Genomic DNA, 23,133 nt, shown 5'->3' on the forward strand with positions numbered 1-23,133 from the left:
CAATATAACACTAGGAGTATTTTTCGGGAGTATATATATATATATATATATATATATATATATATATATACACATACACATACACATACACACACACACAGTACAGTATATATGAGTGATAAAGGGCCTTTGTACTCCTATGAAGAAATTCCATTGAAAATCAGCCATTTCCAGCTACAATAGTCATTTACAACATTAACCCTGTCTGCGCTGGTCTTCTGATCCATTTCATGTTGTTTTAATGGACAACATTTGCTTTTCTTTCAAAAACAAGGAAATGTCTAAGTGACCCCAAAGTTTTGAACAGTAGTGGATTTGTCTCATAATGCAAGACGTTTACTGTACTGAACAGCAAGTTTTGGCATCTCCAGACCACGTATAGTTGCGGATTATGTCACGTATGCACCTGAGACAGGAAAGCAGAGGACTCATTAGCCGTCGGCTTCATCAAAACGTTTTCCTGCGTTACCAAGATAATCCTTTCCAGATATAGAACATCAACAAAGGAAAATAACCAGCGCTCCGCTCCTAAATAATTTACTGCGATAACCGGGGAGGAAGTACAGCCGAGAACGGCACGGGGTTGGAGAGGCAGAGGAAACATTTCAATAGCCTACAAAACGCTGAAAAAAAGATATAGAAATACAGATTCCCGCTCTGGGTCTAACCCGCAGTAGCCTAACCTGACAGCAGGAGGCGTAGCTTACGGACGGACAAAAGGGAAGATTACAACAGCAACAAAAAAATATTAATAAATAAAATAATTAATAATAAAAAAAAAACATGAAAATAATGTTGCCAACGAGAAAAAAAAGCCAAAATAATCGTAAAGGAATTTGTAGTTTGTTTTTTTTTGTTTGTTTTTTCAATTCAGGGAAACTAATTGCTGCTAGAAATTTCATTAAAGAAGCAGATGTTTGATTTATGCAAAGAGTGTAAATATAGAAGGCTGCATTCAGTAATCCGTTTTCTATGAAACCGCATATTGAAGCATTATAAACACATACAGGAAAGGCAGAACTCGCGAAACTCAGAAAATAAAAATCTGAGAGCCGAGGTAGTTAAAAAAAAAAAAAAATAAATAACTGTCAGCAGTCTTGGATTTACTTTAACACTCCTGAAGTGTGAGTTATGCCCGCGTTGCCCCAACTACTATAACTTTGGTACTGCCGTCAGCTCTCCATGCTCTGCAGAGGTGCCATGTTGGCATTCCATGGATGGAGACATTTTGTGATGTCACGCCGCCGCCCACATATTCGTGGTGGAGCCGCGTATGTCGTAGGCCTTAATCAGGGGTTCTTTAGCAGATCTATTTTACACATGACTGTTCGGAGGTGTCGGTGGAGGAATATATACAGGCTGGCACCTTCTGGCTGGAGGGGCAAGTATAGCCAAGTGATCCCATCGGCTTCTTTGTAACTCACATAAGCACACATCAGGCACACATTCACGCTAACACATATACATTCATGCTTACACATACACTTATACATCCAATTGTGATAAGTATGAGTGCGACACCAAATATTTTTACTTCCCGATGTGAGATTATACAGCTATCTCAGGTGATGTCAGGTCCTGGTGTACATTAAAGGGGTTAAATACCAAGATGAAACAGAAGCTTAACAGGTCACAATTGACCTTTGTTCAGTGCACTTTAATGGAACTTCTGGCCAGACGCCTGGATTCAAAACAACAAAACAGGAAAATATGGCCAAACTCATGTGTACGCAAGACTTGCCATAACAGATTTAAAGGACAGCGGATTTACCTCCAACTGTGAAGTATTCGCTCCTAAAGAACTCTGAATGTCTGATCTACTAGGAGGACAATAGGAGGCAAAGGGTTGGCAGATTTCCAAAGTAAAGTCCTGAGGTTAACGGTACCAACCCAACAATAACATTACCCGGAATTCAATATTCAGTCTTCCCCTATTAACGGGTCGATTGCAGCTAAACACATGGAAAAAGGTTTTGTTTTAAATACTTTTTTTGTGCGCCACTACCGTAGAGTTCTAAAATATGCATATAGTCTATCGGTGCATTAAAACGTATAACATACACACCGGCAGAACGACTGGTTTCTGCCCAATCGAAGACGCACATGCATTTACCGGTAACGACGCATATAAGAACCACCATCTTAAAATCTCATCTATCTCTATCATTTATCTATCTCTATCGCCATTATATATCTATCTATATCATATATCTATCTGTATTATATATATCCATCTATCTATATATCTCTCAATCTATATATTTTATATATCTCTATATCTATATCCACACACACACATACATACATACATACACACACACACACATACGTATGGATATCTAGTGTTCGAGGCTCATGGAGTTAGCAATGAGATGAATACACGGAGAGACCGGGTGTATGTTACAAAATTCCTTTGTGGAATAACAAGATTCCAACGCGGTCTTTAATGAGGGATAATAGGAAATGAAAAAAAAATTGCATTAAATGTCCTATGACATCGGCGAAATGCAACGGCTTGAAAATATAAACCACATTAACTTTAAAAGTGAACATTAAAAAAAAAAAATAATAATTCTTAAAGTGATTAGTGACCAGTTTCAGGTGCTGGTTTCTCTTAAGGTTTTAAGGTATTTTTGTCAAACAGGAGAGTTACCCATTTACCATGTACTGGGATGCAGCTATAATTGCAAATAAGATAAAAAAAATGACTTTAAATGCACGGTTATTATAAAACATATAAAATATTCTACATGCTTCTCAACACCGGGGAATTCTAAGCATGTAGAATAAACATTCATTATTCATGGGGGGGGGGCGGAAATACTTTTAGCATTGATTTTTATTTTGCCCGACGTATGGCAGATCTATTTAGACAGATCCGTAGATGCAAGAGAACAGAGTGCAAAAAAAAACAAACAAAAAAAAAATACACAACTTACTGTTAAGCGCCATAATGTTATCTGTTCCGGGGTGATGGAAATTCATTCCCATTCGAGCTGTGAGGATAAAAATAAGGATTTAGGATTCTGCGGTAGAAAGGATTATTTTCTCAGTTCCTGCATTATTTTCAGTTTATACCAGTAATGTACTGTCCAGGGTAATATAACGCCGGTATTGTCCCATTATTAATCATTTAAATTATACATAGCCCCCCCCGAGTTACTCTGTTACTTAGAAACAAAGCCTGACGGTCATCCGGGAGACATATTAACACTACAGAGGGTTTTCTTCACTAGTAAATATTTAATTTGGTCGCTCGTGCTGGAATGTCTCTAATACCGGCCATTGTATTAAGTATTAACCCAGGCAGGGAGGCAAAGACGGACATACTGAAACGCTCTGCCTGCCGACGGATGTCAAGAACGGCAAGCGGTGTAATATTACCCGCGGAATGAAAAGCATTTTACATCTAATCCTGCCGCCATTGTTGTTTTTAAACATAGGAGCCTGCCGTTTTCTGCCGGTTCCAATACTGTAGGTTTCCATTAAGTTGTCTGTACGCATATAATAATATATATAATAACATAACATATATATAATAATAATAATAATAAATACTGGCCATGGTATTTTTTCGGGCCATCTGTTGGCGCTATGCAAGTAAATGTAACGATATATGAGGGATAAACCAAGATTTGCAATTAGGTTTGATTTCTAATTCATCAATTAAAATGATTCCAGTAGGATTAATTAGATCATTCTTAATGTAAAGCAAAAAAAAAAATGGCTTAAATAAGACCCTCCTGTTATAGAGTTTTAAAAGGATGTTCAATAGGAAGACAATTTAGGGGAGCTTGTACACAATGCATGATCATATATATATTTATTTCATCACGTGGACATCAATACGTCATTCAAAATAGATCAATACAAGAAAAAAAAAAATGAAGAATGAATGAATGAATGAAAAATGTGCTATTGTCCCGGAAACATTAAAATATAGTGTAAACACATTAAATATAACAGCTTAAAACAATATTAACTTAAATGGATACTGAAGCACTTCCCTGCCACTGATTGGCTATTTCAAACACCCAATCAGTGGCAAGAAATGTCAGACCACGGAGGATGGGGGGCAGCTGCAGCTTCTAGCTCATGTAGGTGTTTATTAAATATATACTGTATATATAATTTTTTCCCCCATTTAATATACATTCTTCTTTAATGGGACCGTCAAGGATTTTAAACGGTCTCTTTAAAAGCCGAGCTTAGATTTTCTATTTTTTTTCTGTGTCAATAAAACATTTTTAATGCCTCCTTAGCCTTCCACGTGCGATCTGTTCTGTTACTCCGCTACGTTTAGGCAACCGTCACTTTAAATCAGGCAAGCAGGAACAGCGCGGTTCAGACGGCTACCGAAATAGAAACGGGGTGTGACATCTGGAAATTATATTTTCCGTGTGGTCCCTGTGCCAGGTGCCGTCTCTGTGACATTTTGTCACCTGCCCTTGGTCTGCTATTTTTAAATATCGTTCTCGTCAGCTGTCTAGCGAACCACTGAATATGCAAAGAAATAAAGCAATAATGCTAGGATACACAGTACAACCAACCACACACACACACACACAAACTCGCGCGCACACACACACACGCTTACACCAAAGACATAACCGCACCACATTTAGACCGTTATCCCGGAGCTGCCTTTTTATAGCCACAGCCCAAAGTTTATAAGGTTGTTAGTCATCTATGAAAATTCTCTTTGGAGCCACGCGTCCCGTTACGCCGTCTCTCTGCCAAGGGCCAGTCTGTTCCGCAAATTAGCTTTGAAGAAACTGGAAGGTTTTCCAAGGTCAAAGCAGAACGAGTGCCATCTATTAAGGCTTTTTTTTTTTTTTTTAAGGCAGAAGCAAAGTTATTGTCCCCTTTTTGTCTGGCTCTGTTGTAATAATGAATTAGAATGAAGCAGAACAGGTTTTAGAAGATCGACTCGAGCCTCGGGTGATCTGGAGATTCATTTTTTATGCCGTGTCTCGAGCTCTAGATGTTTAACTTGCCCTTGAAGAGAATATTTGCTCTGGAACACAATGTATGAGATCCGCCGGGGGAGGCGTTATCGATTTATTTGGATACAAGTCGTTCAGCAGCCATTCACTGTTTCAAAGGAAGGTTAATGTTTAAAATAACCCCTTTTTGGTCCCTTTAAATCTTCACACATACTCCCCTCCAAAACACCCTATAAGCTCCAAATGGCCTTTTTTTTTTATACGAAAAGCCAGCGTTTAAGGACAATGTAGCTATCACAATACACTTTAGCCCTGCGCGGCAGAGAAGCCGGAGCCTCATTACATGTGCAGCCGTTAACAACTGTCCTTTGCGGGGTCTGCTGAATAAAAATCAATCCTAACAAATCCCATGGAAAGTAAAAGTTACCTTTCAGAGGTTCATGATCCGTCCTTATCATATCCATTAGGGAATTCTCCAAAGAGTGCAAATTAAAAGAGTCATACGGCCTATTCCGATCCTAGAAGAGAAAGCCAAAAAATAAAACAAACAGATAAAATTGTATAGTTACAGTTAAAAATAACATCATTAAAATACAATCACAGGTAGCCGTTAACCTAAAGCACCGCGGCAACTGTATTCAAACTAATCTCCTTACCGGGTTACCAACATTTTCAGAATACGTCCTATAGCGTTAATGCTGTCGTGTGGCGTTATTATTATTATTTAAACTACACCGATACAACTCTTTTTTTGGGGGGGCTAATAAATAAAGTTGGCTTCCAGATTCTACAGCCTCATTGCTCATCAGCGACATCCCTGTTTAAAAGCGGAAGCCTCGTTGTTCATACGTCACACTCGGCGCTCTCACGTTCCCGGAGGCAGCAACCTGTCCGACGGCTTAACATCTCAACGGCCCCCGTGGGTACAAAAAAAATATATAAATAACCCCCCCCAATATTTAAATGGTCCCCGGAGTGCCAGATTTCCACATACAGAATATGTTCCAGCGCAATAATGCAAAGAGCCAATTCCGCAGGATTACCAGCTACAGCCTCTTCAGCTAGAAATCTCTGAACCTTCATATGCCGTTCAGATGCAGGGGATATATTAATACTAATAATTACGCCAATACTAATGTATGAGTGTCCCCCCACACTATATACGGTGTGTGATGTGTATATATATATATATATATATATATATATATATATATACACACACACACACACACACACACACACACACAAGCTCTTGCAATTTGACTGCAAAGAGTACAGATTCATTGTGTTGAGCAGTTTGTGGTCTAAAATCCAGCGAGAATTTTCGACAAAGCATCGTGTATCAAAAAAAACCCCACATTTATCCCCGCCGCTTGCAGGATTTGAGGAGACGCAATCACTGAACTAACGAATTACCAACACGAAATGTGTTCGGCGTCACAATCTCACGTGCACTTCAATGTGTCGGACGGCTACGTGGCCCCTTTAAATCTCCGTGGCCCCTTTAAATCTCCAGGGCGCCATACCTGCAAACGCATGGAGGGATTCTAAGGAATGGCCCCAATTTGCATCTGCCCGATGCTCCTCAAGGGGATCGCTTATCGGCCACCCATTGGCTACTTCAAAGAGCCAATCAGAGACAAGAACAGTCAGAACACTGACTAAGTGTAAGTGCTTTATTATTAGCATTTTTTTCTTTTTTTTTATATAATGTACGATAAACCACTCACAAAGTCCACTGAGGGAACCTCTTATCAAATAATAAAGAACAATAGCACTGTGTGTCACAATGTGTCCTAAAATGTTCTCAAACTAAATGCTCGGTACAGATTGAGAAGAGGACCGTCTTCCGGGTGACCGCGCAGCTTCCGCTTTAACAGACTCCGGTGTTTCTTGGACCTTTAATAAGTGTGCTGTTTGCCGAGTGATGTCAAAACTAAGGAACATTCAATGATCTCGCTGGCACAGACTGTGCGCGATCCGCTTAACGCAGCGATGGGGCAATGATAAGAGACTGGCACGGTTTACTTCTTACAGCAGGTGACGTAGGACTCGACCTTTGCTAAATGCGACACAGATGTGTATTCTGCTTTAATGAAAAGGCTCTGGGGAAACGGGCCGCTATTCAAACATTTGCCTTTGATGTGAACGTGATCAGGACGTGATCGAGGAGCAATGGGTGGTCGCAGGCTAACAAAAAATTCTATTTATTCTCAACACCGTTCCGTAATCGTGCCATTCTTTTTCTCCCTAAGGCTTAAATTTTATAGTGCCGGGCAAAAAAATAAAATAAAAATAAAAATTCACCTGCAACTCCCTATCACTTGCCTCTCAACTGTCCCACTTTGGACAAGACAGTCCCGATTTCGCAGTCTATCCAACAAATACAAATAATAATAATAAATATAAATAAAATACTTAAATTATTTTTTGCGAATATGAAACATAAAAAAGGACATCGAACAGCCAAACTACCCTGAATAACACTGATAAAGATCTCCTTATAAAAGATTAGAATGTCGGATATATATTTTTTTTTACATTAAAAATGTCCACAAAACGAAATAAATACCTCTTTTTTTTAATTAAATTAAATTTAGCGATTAATGTTAAGATCATAGTTGTTGTTGTTGTTGTTAGGAATGGTAAAAATATCACGCGATTCAAGTTTCCTCATCAAACAGGTCAGACGAGCGAGCGCCTTCTTCAGAATAGCAATCAACCTCACGGAACATTTTGTCCCGTCGATCGCCATCGGAATAACTGCCAGCTTTCCCAGCGAAATCAGAAATTACTCATTCGAGTCACACATTCCATCTTCAACCTCCGAATCCAGCCCGGGTCAATAAACTATTATCTCCCCGCAGAATCAGAAGGAAAAGCCATTTTGAAGAGTAACCCCGAGGCTTGAGCCGGCAACGCCAGGGCAGAGCGATCAGATACGGCAAAACAAACAAGAAATTAAACCATGCGCGGCTTCTCTGCAATATAATTAGACACGGAGACAGAGCGCAGGTACAAAGAACGGGTCCGTGTCGCGCCTCGTAAAGGATTTAAGCAACCAAACAAAAATGTGGTGGGCATCACATTGTCCATCATCTAAAGGGATACGAAGTTGCTTTTTTAATTATTATATTTTTTTATTTTATATGTTTTTTTAAAGTGCTAGCACTGAGGTCCTTTGGAAGCCTTGAGCTCCAAAAAGCTGCTCTCTTTGTCGCCCTGATGAAGACCCAAATTTTGGTTGAAACGCACGTCGGAAGATTCCCTTGTACACTGTGCTTAAATACAAAGCGTGCCGGGATTTATTGTTTAGCTTGTGGCGACACACATCAGACGTCATCTACAACAGTAAGAATATGAAACAATCAGCCGATCTGAAAGATATGGCCGGGTGCACGCCGGCAGGTGACGACATCTGCCAGCACGCACCCGACGCGTATCCGATCGGGTTTGGGGCGAAGCCAGACCTACATAGCGAATGTCAGAAAGAGCCGTCTGGATCTATCATCAAAATACTAAGGGTGAGGAGCAGCTCATACTCCTCTCGTCAAAGGAGGCTTTAAAATGTACTCAAACAAATATCAGAGGGTAGGAAAGAGTCAGCTAATTACCATGTCATCAAGAGGGATAGTGCTTAAAACTGAGCTTCTCTCACCATTTTTATCCCCCCAAGCACGGACTAAGAACATGGTAAAGCACGCGGTAGATCAGCAAGTCGCTCATTTTAGAGAAATCACACACGATTTCATATGCAGAGTGACAACAGCGCAGGAAAAGACATGATCTCCAACACGAGCATCCATGACCAAGCAACTGCCTTCATTGTAAGCAGTTTAAAAAAAGACAGCCGTGTCCTTCAAGAACAGACAAAAGGGTAAATTGTATTCAGAAGTGGGAAAGAAAATTAATTGGTAAATTAATACCAGGGTCTATACCAGGTCCCTACTACTGTAGGATTTGTCATTGTTAAAATGTTCTTCAGATTCCCATCCTGCTGTCGTGCGCAACAAAAGCCAACAACTACTCCCGTGTTCAGAGGATTTGCTGGTTTGCACCGGTACCTGTGGAGACATTTTCAGTGGCCACCATCTGTCATAGGATGGACACAAAGTGTCACATTTGCAGCAACCATCTACACCTCCGGAGGAACGCCCAACAAAGACCTCCGGAGGAACGCCCAACAAAGACCTCCGGAGGAACGCCCAACAAAGACCTCCGGAGGAACGCCCAACAAAGACCTCCGGAGGAACGCCCAACAAAGACCTCCGGAGGAACGCCCAACAAAGACCTCCGGAGGAACGCCCAACAAAGACCTCCGGAGGAACGCCCTCCGTTGTTTCGGTGCCTGTATACTGGTTACAAAGTATCTTTCTACTCCCAGGATCCTGCTCATGTTTTGCCTTTCCTGACCCCTCTTCCATCCATCTGTGACCCCAGTTATTTGATCGTTGGCTCAGTCTCTCTTGATTTAACAGCCTGCACCAGTCGTAGACGGAGGGACTTGTCCTAATTATGGGGCCATCAGAGAAGGTCAGGGAATAAGATTTCATATTGAGCTGTATTTTTAAACTGCAGGGTGCTGCACAGAAACCAACAGAACCCGGCTCAATCATCAGATTTTCTTCTCTTCAACATGAATTCAATAACTAGAAGATCTCAAACCGTGACCTGTCGGAGTGTCAGACACCACTAGGTGTCTGTGTGCAGTTCAGAGAAGGAGCCCAATATGCAGGACGACCAAAGGAATAGGGACGCAAAAACAGGTGTAGTTCAGACTCACTTTACTAGGTAAAGTCCAGGGGTCTGGATCAAGCACAGGTACAGGTGACAGTACAGGTGACGGTACAGGCGCAGGCACAGGTGCAGGTGACGGTACAGGCACAGGTGCAGGCACAGGCACAGGTGGAGGTATAGGCACAGGTATAGGCGCAGGCACAGGTGCAGGTATAGGCACAGGTAAGGCACAGGCACAGGTGCAGGTATAGGCACAGGTGCAGGTATAGGCACAGGTAGCAATACAGGTGCAGGTACAGGTATGGATAACGATACCGGTTCAGGCCCAGGCACCGGTTCCGGCACCGGTTCAGGCACAGGTTCAAAATAGGGCAAGGAGCACAGCACTTGGGACGCTATGTAACATACAGAGCGTCTCAGAATATCTGAGCACTGCTGAGAGGGTGCTTGGGGCTTTTATAGGGATCACAGGTGTGCTGTATGACGTCACGCCTGTAGATCCCGCCCTATTACCGCCCTCTATGTGAACTCTAGAGGGAGACGGCGCTGGAAGCGCCGCCCCTCTAGCAACAGCCTCCTCGGCTTCACCTCCCACCCTCTCCTGCACACAGACGGCAGAAGGGGGAGGTACCGGGGCGGCATGAAGAAGCGCCGCCCCTCTCTTGGCACCCGATGCCATCTTCCCCAGCTCCCCACGTGGATGTGGGGAGTGAAGAAGCCGCCGGCCGAGACGACGCCGGCACCAGGGATCCGGGAGAAAGCCGGCGCCAACCCTGCGTGCCGGTACGTACGTGACACGGAGCTTACATTCGTCTCATGTCCTCACGGATTCAGTCTGAAACCCATGCCTTGATAACCAAACCCCAAGCGAGGGCTAAACTCACTAAATTGTTTGCAGATTCCCATGACTCGCTTTTGATCTTTTTTGCTAGCTTTTGAGCGGTTCCCACCTTGCGAAACCCTCTACTTCAAATTTCAGCGAGCCCGGGCAACTACTTTTTTCAATAAAATAAAAAAAAAAGTCATGACTGTTCCTTCTAAATCAAATATGGTTCATCCATTCACAAAGTAGACAGGAGAATTCCACGCCTGTATCCATGTCCGGACACTCGCGTTATAAATACACACACGACACAATGCTGCTGAGTATGGAAGAGTTGTATAAATAATACGGAGCGTGAGATGGCGTTCATTTAAATGTCAGCCTCAGAATACACTTTGTGAGATTTCCCTTGAGTCCGCGGATTAACCAGAGAGAACATCCTGAAGAAGATAAAATATTGTTGGGGGGGGGGGGGGGGAATTACCGAATTTGTTCGATTATAAAAACGGGGGGGGGCGGGTTTATTCAAGAAAGAAAAAAAAAATGACCATCTTATATTCAGACCTCAGATCCGTGCCACCAATCCACCGATCGGAACTGATAGACTAAGACGAACCGATACGTTAGGTATAGAGGGCTCGACTGGCAAGCTTACAATCTAGAGACTTTGTGCTTTTTACGCTAGAATAGTGAAGCTTGGATGCGCATGCATCAACCAACCAATCGGTGCGAAGAATTGCTGCACCGTATAGGAGGCAGGGAGCTTAAGTACTTTAATAAACATTGTTCTGTGGACATCATACTGAAGCAAATTATATTGATGTAACAATAACCACTTCACGCTCTTGTTATTGCTCGCTAACAAAGCGTCCTCTGCTCGCTGTGACAAAAAAAAAAAGGTAAGAAGTGAAAATCATGTATGTGGATTGCGACACAAAGAGGAAAAACAATAGAAAACAAAGCCTTTTATTTTCTCAAGGACTTTCTCTCCTTGAAACAAAAGGAAAAAAAAAAAAAAATTGCGAGAAATTGGTTTATGACCACAGCTGCCAAAATAGCGTGCTTTATTTTAATAAAAGGGAGATTTTTCATGAATTTTATGCTACTATTTATATTATAAAGTGACTATACTGCATATACTGGAGGCGGCCATTGTTGTCGGTCATGTGATATTTTGGGTGACTTTCCCTGCACAAACACCACACAGATCTGATGCTTTATGGCAATGCTAATGAAGTCTGTTCCTCTATAGACTTTCATTAGTCAGAGAGTCTGACTGTGTGACTAAGACCGTGCCGTTCTATTATTTCCCACAGGCAGTAGGATAAAGAGTCAGGGTGGTTGTCTATCAGAGCCAGAACTCATATGCAGCTGCCTGAAAATATATTATGGGGCAAAAACTAGAATTAAAAAACAAAAACAAAAAAAACAGCTCAGTATATTAGAAACCTTATTTCTAATCGGACACTAGAGAAAAAAAAAACATTTAAACACTTAAAATCAAGAAGCCCGCCGCAAATCCACAAACAAAACAAACAAACAAACACCTCCCAACACAGACCAGCTGAGATTCAAGTTATACAATGGCTTGAAATTCCATCCAAGACCACGTTTTTTATGTTCTGTAAAGTTATAAATTGAACCCAAAACGGATCAGAAAGTTTCAGAGGCGATTTCAATCAGAAATAAAACGGAGAAGCACTTTCTAATTGCGGAGATGCACGACACTTGATGAAAAACGTCAAGCGGACGTCTATGACCTTCCCAACCACCGCGTAAAAACACAAAAGCTAAAAGCTTTCTCGGCTGACTAACGGGATTCGGCTGAAAGGGGTTACCCACCCAGACACGATGAGAACGGTGAAATAACCGCTCTTGGAATGAGGAATACAATCAATCATTCTTGTGAGCGGAGGAAGGAAAGGAGAAATAAAAATGATTTTACTCGAAAGGAAAGAAAGAGCCCGGGGGTCATCAAGCCATTTAATGTTGGGGGGGGGGGCGCTTAGACCAGGGTTTGGCAGGGTTGACCCACGCTAATATTAACGATTGAAGGCCTAATAGCTTTGGAAATATTACACGGATGACGGAGATCTATTCATTAGACCCTAATTCACTTTAAAGGTCTATTCATTAGATCTAAATTCACACGGGTTAACAGCCTTCAACGGAAGAGCATTTAATAAACAATAAAACGACTTTTAAATGACTCAGCCAACCGTGCCAAGTTCAAAGGTAAATCTACAACGATCTTCTCAGCTCTGCGTCAAATGCAACAAATTCATTAGTTCTCAACATACATTTCAGATATTTATATATTTTTTTTATTTTATTTTATTTTTTTAATTTTTTATTTTTTTACATAAAATATTTTTATGGAATATTATTTAAAAGGATCTCCCTTAATATCCTGCCATTCTAACAGACCTAAAGCTAAGCTTTCCTAAAGACTATTTCAGGATATGATTAATGTCAGCATTAAGCTACAATTAAATATAGTGTCACTCGGCCCTCTAGAGTCACGAAGTCCGAGACACCATCTGCCGCAGGCCCCGTCTCACCTTCAAGGGTTTATGCTGTGACCCCATGGATATGCCTGCACTTTGTTGGCACATCAATTAGTCTTTGGGCCACAGCAATGAAGGCATTATTTGAGCCCAATCTACTAGACAAACGCCTTGACTCCTTATCATACTGCCTGTGGTAAACAATAGAACGGCTCAGTCTTAATTGCCCAGTCAAGACTTTCTGACTAATGAAAGTCTATGGAGGAACGGACTTCATTAGCATTGCCATAAAGCATCAGATCTGCGTGGTGTTTGTTCAGGGGAAGTCACCCAAAATATTACACGACTGACAACAATGGCCGAATCCAGGTCTGCAGATAAAGGGAGTTTATGGGGGAAAAACTGGATAAAAGCAGGTTTTTGTAGATACCAACCTACATTACTGGACAGAGCACTGGGGGGCTATTAGTGTATACAGTGCTGGGGGGAGTATTTTATTTTTTTCTCTGTGGGACTACTCCTTTAAAATTTCCACCTGCCAGTAACTCCAAACACAGATAATAGCTTCCCCCGCTCAATGAGACAAAGCCCAGGAAGCTCTCTATTTGAATGGCAAATTCTTCATTTCGACACTTGCACACATTTTACAAATTTAGCCTTGATTTGCCAGAAAAAAATATCTTCTAACCTCATTTATTTATAAATCTCCTGCCAAGTTTTACAGAAACATGGCTTCGCATGAAATATTCAAGCAAGCGCGTTTTATGACCTACTTGCTGGTTCACTGCAACAGCCAAAGTAGACTAAACATTTCGGATTTGTAATAATACAGTAGCGGAACGTAAAAAGTCAAGCAGCAGGGGACGGAACGTGAAGGAATAAAAATTAAACGGCAACGCGTTTCATTGGTCTCTACGCTAACCGCGGCCAAACTCTGGATCGTTCAGATTTTTAAAGACATTCCCCATCACCTTGGTTTGAAGGCCATAACCCAACCAAAGCTGCAGGACACAACCCCAGGTATCCATGTTCTTCCACGTAACATGTCAGCAAATATGACGTACATAGCAAAAATGTGCCTTCAGCCTCCGCGTTCTCTGCAGAATATTTCTATGTGAAGGCCGATTACCTGGACAGGAGCCCGCAAGGTCCAAATCCCTGCATGAACGCATAACCCTTAACCAGCTGCTTGTTCTTCATTATGGGTCCATACATCTGCCATCGACAACCCACTTTGCTCCACTCATTGTATTAGGTGATGAAACGGACAGTCTACGTCAACACGTATGTACAATGACTGGCATGGCAGAACAGAGATATGGACTTTTGCCTCCTTAGATAATATCTATCACAACGGCTTCTGTATTAATTGCCAACCCCTGCCTTTCCACCAACAAGGAGATCCTCACACTTCAGCCACGAGGAGGACACTACCATCAGACACAATATTGGCCTTCAAACTTTACACCTTCTCTTTGAATCCCATCTAAAAGATATTTAACATTTAATAAGATCCGCAACATAAACCCAAGTACTCCAATTGGTGCCACACGGTGACTATTTTTTACTCTACCAGACTAGACCATGGCATTTTTCTGGGCGCACTTCAACGCGCAACCCTTACTTCCTTAGCACTGCCATAAAGCATCAGCTTGGTGGTTCAGTAGGGAAAGTCACCCACAATACCACATGACCGACAACAATGGCTGCCTCCGGCTCTGCAGATAAAGGGCGTTTATTGCACTTAATGCTCAAGGAGAAAAATTACTTTTTCTTGAATCAGATGATTTTTATGAATCTTTTTTAGGCCTAAAACCCTAAAGAGTAAACTTAAGCCCTGCGCTTATTACGTCACACCCTCCTTTACGACGACCTAGAATTATCATAGTTTCCTGTCCCGATATTAAGACGGGTGGGATGCCCTTTCCGTGGGTAATCTGAGCTTTCAGGAAGCACATCGAATGTGTTTTGGCACCACAAAGCAGATCCATTATAAAAAGTTCATCTGAGGTCAGAGCATTTATCAGCTCATAAAGTTCAGAGAGCGCACGTTTAACCCTAGAGGGTATCTGATCTGGTGTATGGACCAGCTCAGACAGGTTTAGGTATCACAGGTAGATAAAACATACTGCCTGATGATGTCATCACAATCATCACGTACTTTACTTTTCAAAAATCCTCACCTAACGTATCGGTTTGTCTTAGTCTGTCAATTCTCGTCTTGTCAGACCCCTTGAATTTATGTATTGTATTAAGCGCTGCGTAAACCGTTGGCGCTATATAAATAAAAGATAATAAATAATAATGATTATGCCAATTCTTAAATAAAAGGAAAAAGGCTACTAAATTCCTGCACCTCTAAATCCATTCAAGGTCTTAATTAATTTTATAGAACAATTCACAAAAACTAGGATCCGGCAGGTGATGGAAAATCAAGTGAATCCCATTTAACATAATACTATTTTTTAATAAAACATTTTTCTTTGGAATACATCCGTCTTTGACATCCGAGCAATAACGTGCCAAGATACCGGATGAAAATGCCGCAATTCTATTTGTTAGCCAAAGGAATATGTAACCCTTCATTTTATTTTCTCTGTTAGTCTGTTTTGCCACAATTTGCCCAAACAGTGAAGTACGCCATTATATATTTAAGAGGTATTTTAAGACATTAGCAAAAAAAAAAAAAAAAAAAAAAGGGATGCACGTCAATATTAAAAATAAATTTGTTGTAAAATGTTTAAATACAGCTATTTTGTAGCTAAAGGCAAAGCAAGAAATAATGCAGATGTTTAATAAAATCTACATTTTTTTTTAGAACAAAATCCAGCTTTTTCAAGTGCAAAACAAAATATTATTTTCAACGTGGAGGTCATTTGGAGTCTCCATTTCGATAAGAAGCGGCAGGCAGGACTCTATCTGATGCGCAGCCCCTATAAAGGGTACTAGAAATCCAAAAAGGTTACATTTTAGAACTTTTTTAGTGATTTATTGAATTTATTGGCACTCTCTCGAAATTAGACATTTTAAATGCAAGAGAAACCGTTACACGAGTTAATGGCTTACTCTTAAACCCATGCGTGTCATGCAATTAACCTAAAAGGTTTCCACGCGAGGCTGCGATTTAACCGCTACGTTGTCCCTATAAAGCAGCGGCTAAGAGAACACGGCATAGAAATGACGGCGCCGTTTGCTTCTGGTTGAAATAGCGCTACTGTCATGTTTTGTTCTATTATTGCGTAAGCAAGTCTACGCCGTACGATGAAGGCGACAGCAGGAGAGAAACGAGCACAGAAAAAATAAAAAATAAAATCACAGCCGTATATTGTATATTAGTATTAAAACAGCCATATGCGCTATATACACATACACACAAAAGTTTGGGGTCACTCAGCTTTTGGCAAACAAGGACATTTCTCGCTGTAACCATCAATCAGCCTTTTAAACATAACCTTGGATCAGCAAACACAACGTGCCATTGGAACACAGGAGTGATGGGAGTGATAAAGGGCCATTGGAGCACAGGAGTGATGAGAGCAATAAAGGGCCATTGGAACACAGGAGTGATGGGAGCGATAAAGGGCCATTGGAACACAGGAGTGATGGGAGTGATAAAAGGCCATTAGAACACAGGAGTGATAAAGGGCCATTAGAACACAGGAGTGATGGGAGTGATAAAGGGCCATTGGAATACAGGAGTGATGGGAGTGATAAAGGGCCTCTGTACGCCTATGAAGAGATTCTACAGCTACAATAGTCATTTATAACATTAACCCTGTCTAAGCTGGATTAAATGGACAAAATGTGCTTTCCTGGCTTTCAAAAACAAGGTGACCCCAAACTTTTGAACAGTGGTGTGTATATCACAACTCTGGTCCCAAAACTACTTGAACGTCTTGGGAACGAGTGGGCAAAATGTTTACTCCATGGCCGACAGTGAGCCCCAAAGGTGTTGCCCCTCTGCCATTCCAGTACTTAAACAAGTTACCCCCCCAACAAAACAAGCAAGCGTCTGGAAAGTAATTGATATAAAGGATTCTCCGAGCCAAATCCAGAATCTGCTGTAAATGTCGCATCGTTTGTCAGCGAACGTCAATTTCCAGGAGCGCGTTTCCCAACAGCTGTTAGCAGACAATATATTTGCTTTTTTATCAAAAAAAAAACAAAACAGGTTTGTAGAATTTGACATATACGCCTATCTGTACTGAACACACCATTACAGAACACGCGTTCCTTCCTACCGGTCCTGTGATCACACAAATCTAGAACGACATCACAAAGGCTTATGACATGTCACATTGTATCACTTGTGAATATTTCACACACGGAACTCGTCGAGAAATTCTAACAATAGGAATCCATAGATTATTTATTTATTATCTTTGGCTATAAAGTATGATTTGAAACAAAAATAAATAAATAAACTGCAAAAATAATAAATATAAATAATCCAGTGAGAATCTGTATTGTGAGAAACGCGTTCGTTTTTCGTTATAAACAGATTTAATTTGGAACGACTCCATTATTTACCTAGATATGAAAAAAGTCATTATTTGACTGATAACAAGAACAAATTTTCCCCCGTATGGAAAAACCCAGGATTGCTTCTGCTAAAAGCTTGAATGGAAATCGGATCAAAACAGAACGGCGATCTTAAATAGTACAATGAATCAGCAGCATGTGGATTCAACCTGTGTTAGCAATTAACCTTATGGCAATAATTATAAAGTTAATTATTAAATATGCATTATTTTTTTATAAAAAGATGTTATGCACAGTAGTTATAAATAGGCAAAAATATTGTCTGGAAATACACTACTAGAATAAATAGATTTTTCTTACAATTTCCAAGGGGGGGAAAAAAAAAAATGTAAAAAATAAAATAAAAAAAACATTATAAAAAAAAAAATATATACAAAATTCACATAAAATTGCAATATTGTCTTTTGTCGCAAATACCCGCTCCATTTAAATACATATTAAAATGTACACAATAAAATGGGCCGCCAATGGAGAGATTGAAGAAAAAAAAAAAAAGGGATGCCGGATATTGATTGGCTGTCGACTAAATCCATGTTTCATCAATATATCCCTATTGCTCAATATCAGCCTAGAATTGATACCACCCCTCCCCCCCAATGTAAAATAAAATGCTATTTAACCCTTTGACTATACAGCAGATAGGGCATGCGGCATTTGAAGCTTTGCGTCTTATTAACATATCGTGGTTAAAGAAAAAGAAAGAACAAAAAGGTACGGGGACGTATGATGCGGCAATTTAGCGGCTACCATGTACCTTAAAACGGTACCATATGTGCTAAAAATCGGTAGACGGGGCATCATTCACAACTCCCATTACCGCTTGTCATTGAATGTTTAAATGGTTTATATATATAAAAAATAACGGAATTTAGTCTGAATATTAGCGTTAATTAGGATTTTTGGGGCATTTTGGGGGATTTTTCATACTATATTAGTGATTCTGGACATGGGATTGTTGGCGAGAAGGTGTTTTAAGCACTCAATATGCCCACGCAGCAGAATGGCAAGTTCTGGGTTGTGTACCAAATGACACACGGATATCCAAGGACAATGAGCCGTAAACAATGCGGCGGTGAGCTCCGCTCCGCTCTGCCCCATCCTATTGTCCTACTGAAGCCTGTGAGCTTGTTAACCCCTTACCTGCTGCAGAGAGCAGGTAGAAGGGAGGCTTTAATAATACAAAGGTCGATTGGGCATCATTTTCCGTCAGCACGAATGCAAACTATACGATAGTAAATAGTAATAGTGACTTACCTGTAAAGGCAGGAGGGTATTGCCATTGTCTGTCCTGAACGTGTTGTCTTCCACCCAGGGTCTGGGTGTCAACGGAGAGGCTCGAGGGAATTTTGGGGGCGCAATCACATTGCTGGAAAAAGGCTTCTTCAGTGGAGAGATGGGGTTGAGTGGCGAGGGGACCCCAACGCCTACCCCTACACCAACTCCTACAGCCCTGCGGGGGTCCCTCCCAGGCTGCAAGCCCCCCCATGGGTTGGAAGGGTTACTCCAGCCTGCATTCTGCTGGTTATTCCAGCTAGAAGGTGATGGCGAGGACGAGGAGGAGGAGGAGGAGGAGGAAGAAGGCTTGTTGGTTAGGATAGCCTGGTGGCTGTAAGCATTTCTCGGAGGGTAATGGGGTTGGTTATTGGGGCTGACAGGTGACCTTCTCTGCTGCTGTTGCGGAGTCTGATGGGCGAGCCCCATCTGGGGGGAGAAGGTACCCCCAAAAACTGGACTGACATGGTGGTGGTGATGGTGGTGGGGAAAATTCTGGAAGAGCATGGTTCCATTCACTGGGGTAATTCCTTGGAAAAAGCTGTCATCCACAGCACTGCTACTGCCTCCAGTGGACCAGGTGCTGCCAAAGGATGGGGACAGGGCAGCTGGAGCTTCCTGCTGGGGGAAGCTTAGACCTGGGAGGATTGGGGACTCCATCTGCATCTTCTCCTTGAGGGTGGGGTCGCTGGGGCTGTTCTCTGGGCTGGGGGGCTTTGCAGCACTGGGGGTGTCTGAGCTGGGGGGCTCTTGCTGCTGCTGTGGCTGTGCAGTTAGGGCTGGCTGCTGCTGCTGTTTCTGATGAGCTTTGCTTTTGTCCATCAGTAAATCATCCTGCATGGCTTGCAGAGCTGAAAGAGCAGAGAAAAGGGGCAGATGTGGGTTAGGACTCTCCCTGTCAGCTGATGCCCCCCCCCCGGCATTGACTGTATGCAATGCAAACACTAAAACCCCCACCCACCTCAGGCAGCATGTCAGCCGGTGCAACCCACCCCCTGCCACCACTTCCCCGGCACCGAGCCCTCCCCGTGCCCCCGGGCTCATTACACTGCTATTCCGCCACGTCTCTCGGCTCCCGTACCGGAACTGTGTGCTGCCAGGCTGCACTCCGAGCCTGATTCTGGTTCCTGTTATTTGGAGGCCCCGCCCACACCCAGTGTAATTTGCATACGTCAATAAGGATTGCAGCGTCCTTCAGCAAGGTTACCGGCCCCGGCTGCCCGGTGTGTGTGCGGTCTGCAGCGCCCCATAACACCCGGACTGCGCTGCATGCAGCAACCCCTACATCCCCCCAGACTGCGCTGCATGCAGCACCCCCTACATCCCCCCAGACTGCGCTGCATGCAGCACCCCATAACACCCCAGACTGCGCTGCATGCAGCACCCCATAACACCCCAGACTGCGCTGCATGCAGCACCCCATACATTCATGAAACCCATTTTCGTGTTTTAGCGCTATAGGGTGTGGTCACTGCGAACGCACAGGCAGCATAATGTTCTAATAAAACATATACTGCTAATTACACAACGATGGGCAGAAACACACCCTTCTCTAAAACACACATGCAGCACCATCCTGCCTATCCGATGCAGCCGCGCATGCTGCAACCTTCTCTCCATCGCCCCTTCTACACGCCGTGTGCCAGCCTCTCCGTTCCATCATGTGCATTAACGCTCTCCATTCCATCCTGCACTCACACGCCGCGTTCTGCAATCTGTAACCCTCATCGTCACACATGAAGCCAGCGCTAAGGGGGTAGGGACAGTAAGTTCTGGCCCACAAGGCAAGTCCGTCCACGAGGGGCTTAAAACATATTTGGAAAACTATAAAAGCGCTCCTTCGGCACGCGCTTACATCATCGGGGAGACGCTGGACTTATAGCCCAGGGCCACCTCGTGACAACCCAGTGACAGGCTCCTTGTGATCCAGTATAGGGTCCCAAACCCCAGGGTCAAAGACCCTCCACCGGGTGACAGCGTGTTTAGGCACGGGATAGCGGTCACTCGCGTCACAAAAGCCTAAGCTACGTCACCCCACATTCTATCTTCTATAATCCAATACATGGATCACGCTTTGGTGCCAGCAGGAATACAAATTGTGAGGAACTGAGATAAAACCCTTAGTAGAATAGCATTAAGCATTATCATAGCGGTTAATAATTACATTTTATAACGTAGCACATCCAAAAGTTAAAAATATGCCCAAAATCTAAGGTTTTTTTTACCGTATAATGCTGAATATTGGTCACACACAAAAAAAAAAGGATCCAGGTCCGCTTACAGTAAGCAAACTCCGTAACCAGACAGATCCTGGGACTTCTCCGGTTTGACCCAGAGTCTCAAGGTTCCGGGTTCTCTTTCTCCTCATATCTGTCTGCAGTATTCTGGCCCCTTGGAGTACTTTAACAACAGTGACAGCCTCTCCCTCATTTCTCCAAATGGGGGAAGTGGATGCGCCCAGAAGCTCTGCCCTTTTCTTGACGAAAAGTGCTCTGGGAGGCGTTCGTGGAGGAAGAAAAAGGACATGGGGAGAAGAAGAAGACAGAAGAACGAGGCAAGAAAAGAGGCAGAGCTGCAGGAAAAGAGACAGACGTGGAAGCGGTTGGCTGAGATGGTATGGAGACTTTGAGAGAGAGTGTGAGAGAGCATGAGCAAGAGTGAGTATGTGTGAGGGAGTGAGTGTGTTAGAGTGAAAAAACAAAATGCAAACAAAAATGATGATGATGTGGGATGGGAGTTATGCTGTACCACCGTCAAGGTCTGGCTCAGTATATAGTGAAGGGAGTTATACTGTACCACTGTCTGTGTGTGGATCACGATATAATGATGGGAGTCAAGCTGTATATTTTCTCAGTGAGTGTGGCCCTCGCACACATACATTTCTGTTGAAGCGGCCCACTGCGGAAAAAACCTGGACAGCCCTGCCGTAAGGGTAAATATATCACTGTGTGAAAAACACTGCTCTACGCTATTTACTCAAGAGAAACCCATCAAACAGGCTTTGTGTTTAACTGTCTGCAACTCGGTTCTATGAGATAAGTATCTGGGTTTGTTAATGTTTTTTTCTCCCCGGTGTATTCATATACCCAATAAAGATACATTTACTTTAATATGAAGAAAGTAGATATATCCAAAAACTCTAGTTAATGATCAAATGTTATTTAAAAATATGGGTGTTTTTTTTTTTAATGTCCAGCCAAAATCTTGCATTCTTCTCTTGGAAAGGTAGACTGCTATACGATGCTATACGAGGACATCGCATTTTTTTATTTTATTATTGCCAGTGGAATCATGTTGCACATTACGATAACTGTCCATGGGGGGCTTTGAGCTAAGGGGGCTTTCAATTAGATGCATGGCATGTGGGGGGTCTCCAGTGGGCCTTTTGAAGCCACTAATGACATCTGCTGCTAAAGGCTAATTATTTTTTAGTAACGCACACAAGGTGTTGCGATATCACACGTTTGTGAATTCTTTGCACCTTGCATTTGTCGGCAGACGTCCCAACAATCCCGGGTTTTGCGGGACCGTCCTGATTTGTAGACTCTGTCCTACTGTTCTAGTGTTCTAGGTAGCCGAGTACTGAATCTATGCGTGACGGAGGACATGTTCAAAGACATTTCATCCAAAAGATGACATCGATGGGGAGAGGGCCCAGGATTTTGTGTCACGCCTCTGATTCTGTGTGCGTCTGTTCGCTTTTGTCTGCCGTTGTCATAGCCAGGAGACCCTGAGACTCTTTCAATTGTAACCCTTTAATAGCCCATTGTGAAAATTCTACACAGGGACTCTAATGCGGTCCTCATGGAAACCTTGACTTGTCATTATTTAAAGATACACTTAATTGAGTCACCTGCATTCAAGCAGGGATATCATCCCTTTCTAAACGATTTTGAACCAGCACCGGTAGACAGCAACATATGAGGGTCACGTTGGGGTGAAACAGAGGCAGTTCTCACGGTTTGCAGCAGCAGCGGTGAGAGGTAAGTGGGGGCGGGTGGAGGTATGTATGTATGTATGTATGTATGCATGTTTGTTTGTGTATATGTATGTATGGGAGCATAAATGAGCATGCATGTAAAAAGCAAGGATTTGTAAGTGGTGTTAGAGTGAATGTGTGTGTAATTTGTGTAAGTGTGTTTACATATGGGTGCCAGACATGTTGGAAGGGGGAGCCAAGATTGCACAGATAACCTGTTTGGGGCACTGACAGGCTTTTTGGAGGTTAGGATGGTACTGATAAGCTGCTTGGGGCTAAGGCACTCGCAAGCTGTTTGGGGTAAAGGTGGCGTTCACAAGCTTGGTG

The 23,133-nt window shown here is 42.5% G+C and overlaps 1 protein-coding gene across 1 annotated transcript in view; it reads right to left on the reverse strand.

The window, feature by feature from the left end:
• LOC149288673 (cytoplasmic polyadenylation element-binding protein 3-like) overlaps nucleotides 1-19,667 on the reverse strand; it is a 35,144-nt gene extending 15,477 nt beyond the window's left edge. The window contains exons 1-3 of the mRNA XM_089491504.1: nucleotides 18,810-19,667; nucleotides 5,374-5,464; nucleotides 2,940-2,996 (exon numbers count right to left, since the gene is read on the reverse strand). Of these exons, the coding sequence (XP_089347630.1) occupies nucleotides 2,940-2,996; nucleotides 5,374-5,464; nucleotides 18,810-19,667 (1,006 nt within the window). The remainder of the gene's footprint in view (nucleotides 1-2,939; nucleotides 2,997-5,373; nucleotides 5,465-18,809) is intronic.
• Between the last annotated feature and the right edge of the window lie 3,466 nt (nucleotides 19,668-23,133).

Source organism: Sceloporus occidentalis, unplaced genomic scaffold, assembly GCF_023333645.1.
Source record: "Sceloporus occidentalis isolate IW3139 unplaced genomic scaffold, rSceOcc1.0.p SCAF_50, whole genome shotgun sequence".
Lineage (NCBI taxonomy): Eukaryota > Metazoa > Chordata > Lepidosauria > Squamata > Phrynosomatidae > Sceloporus > Sceloporus occidentalis.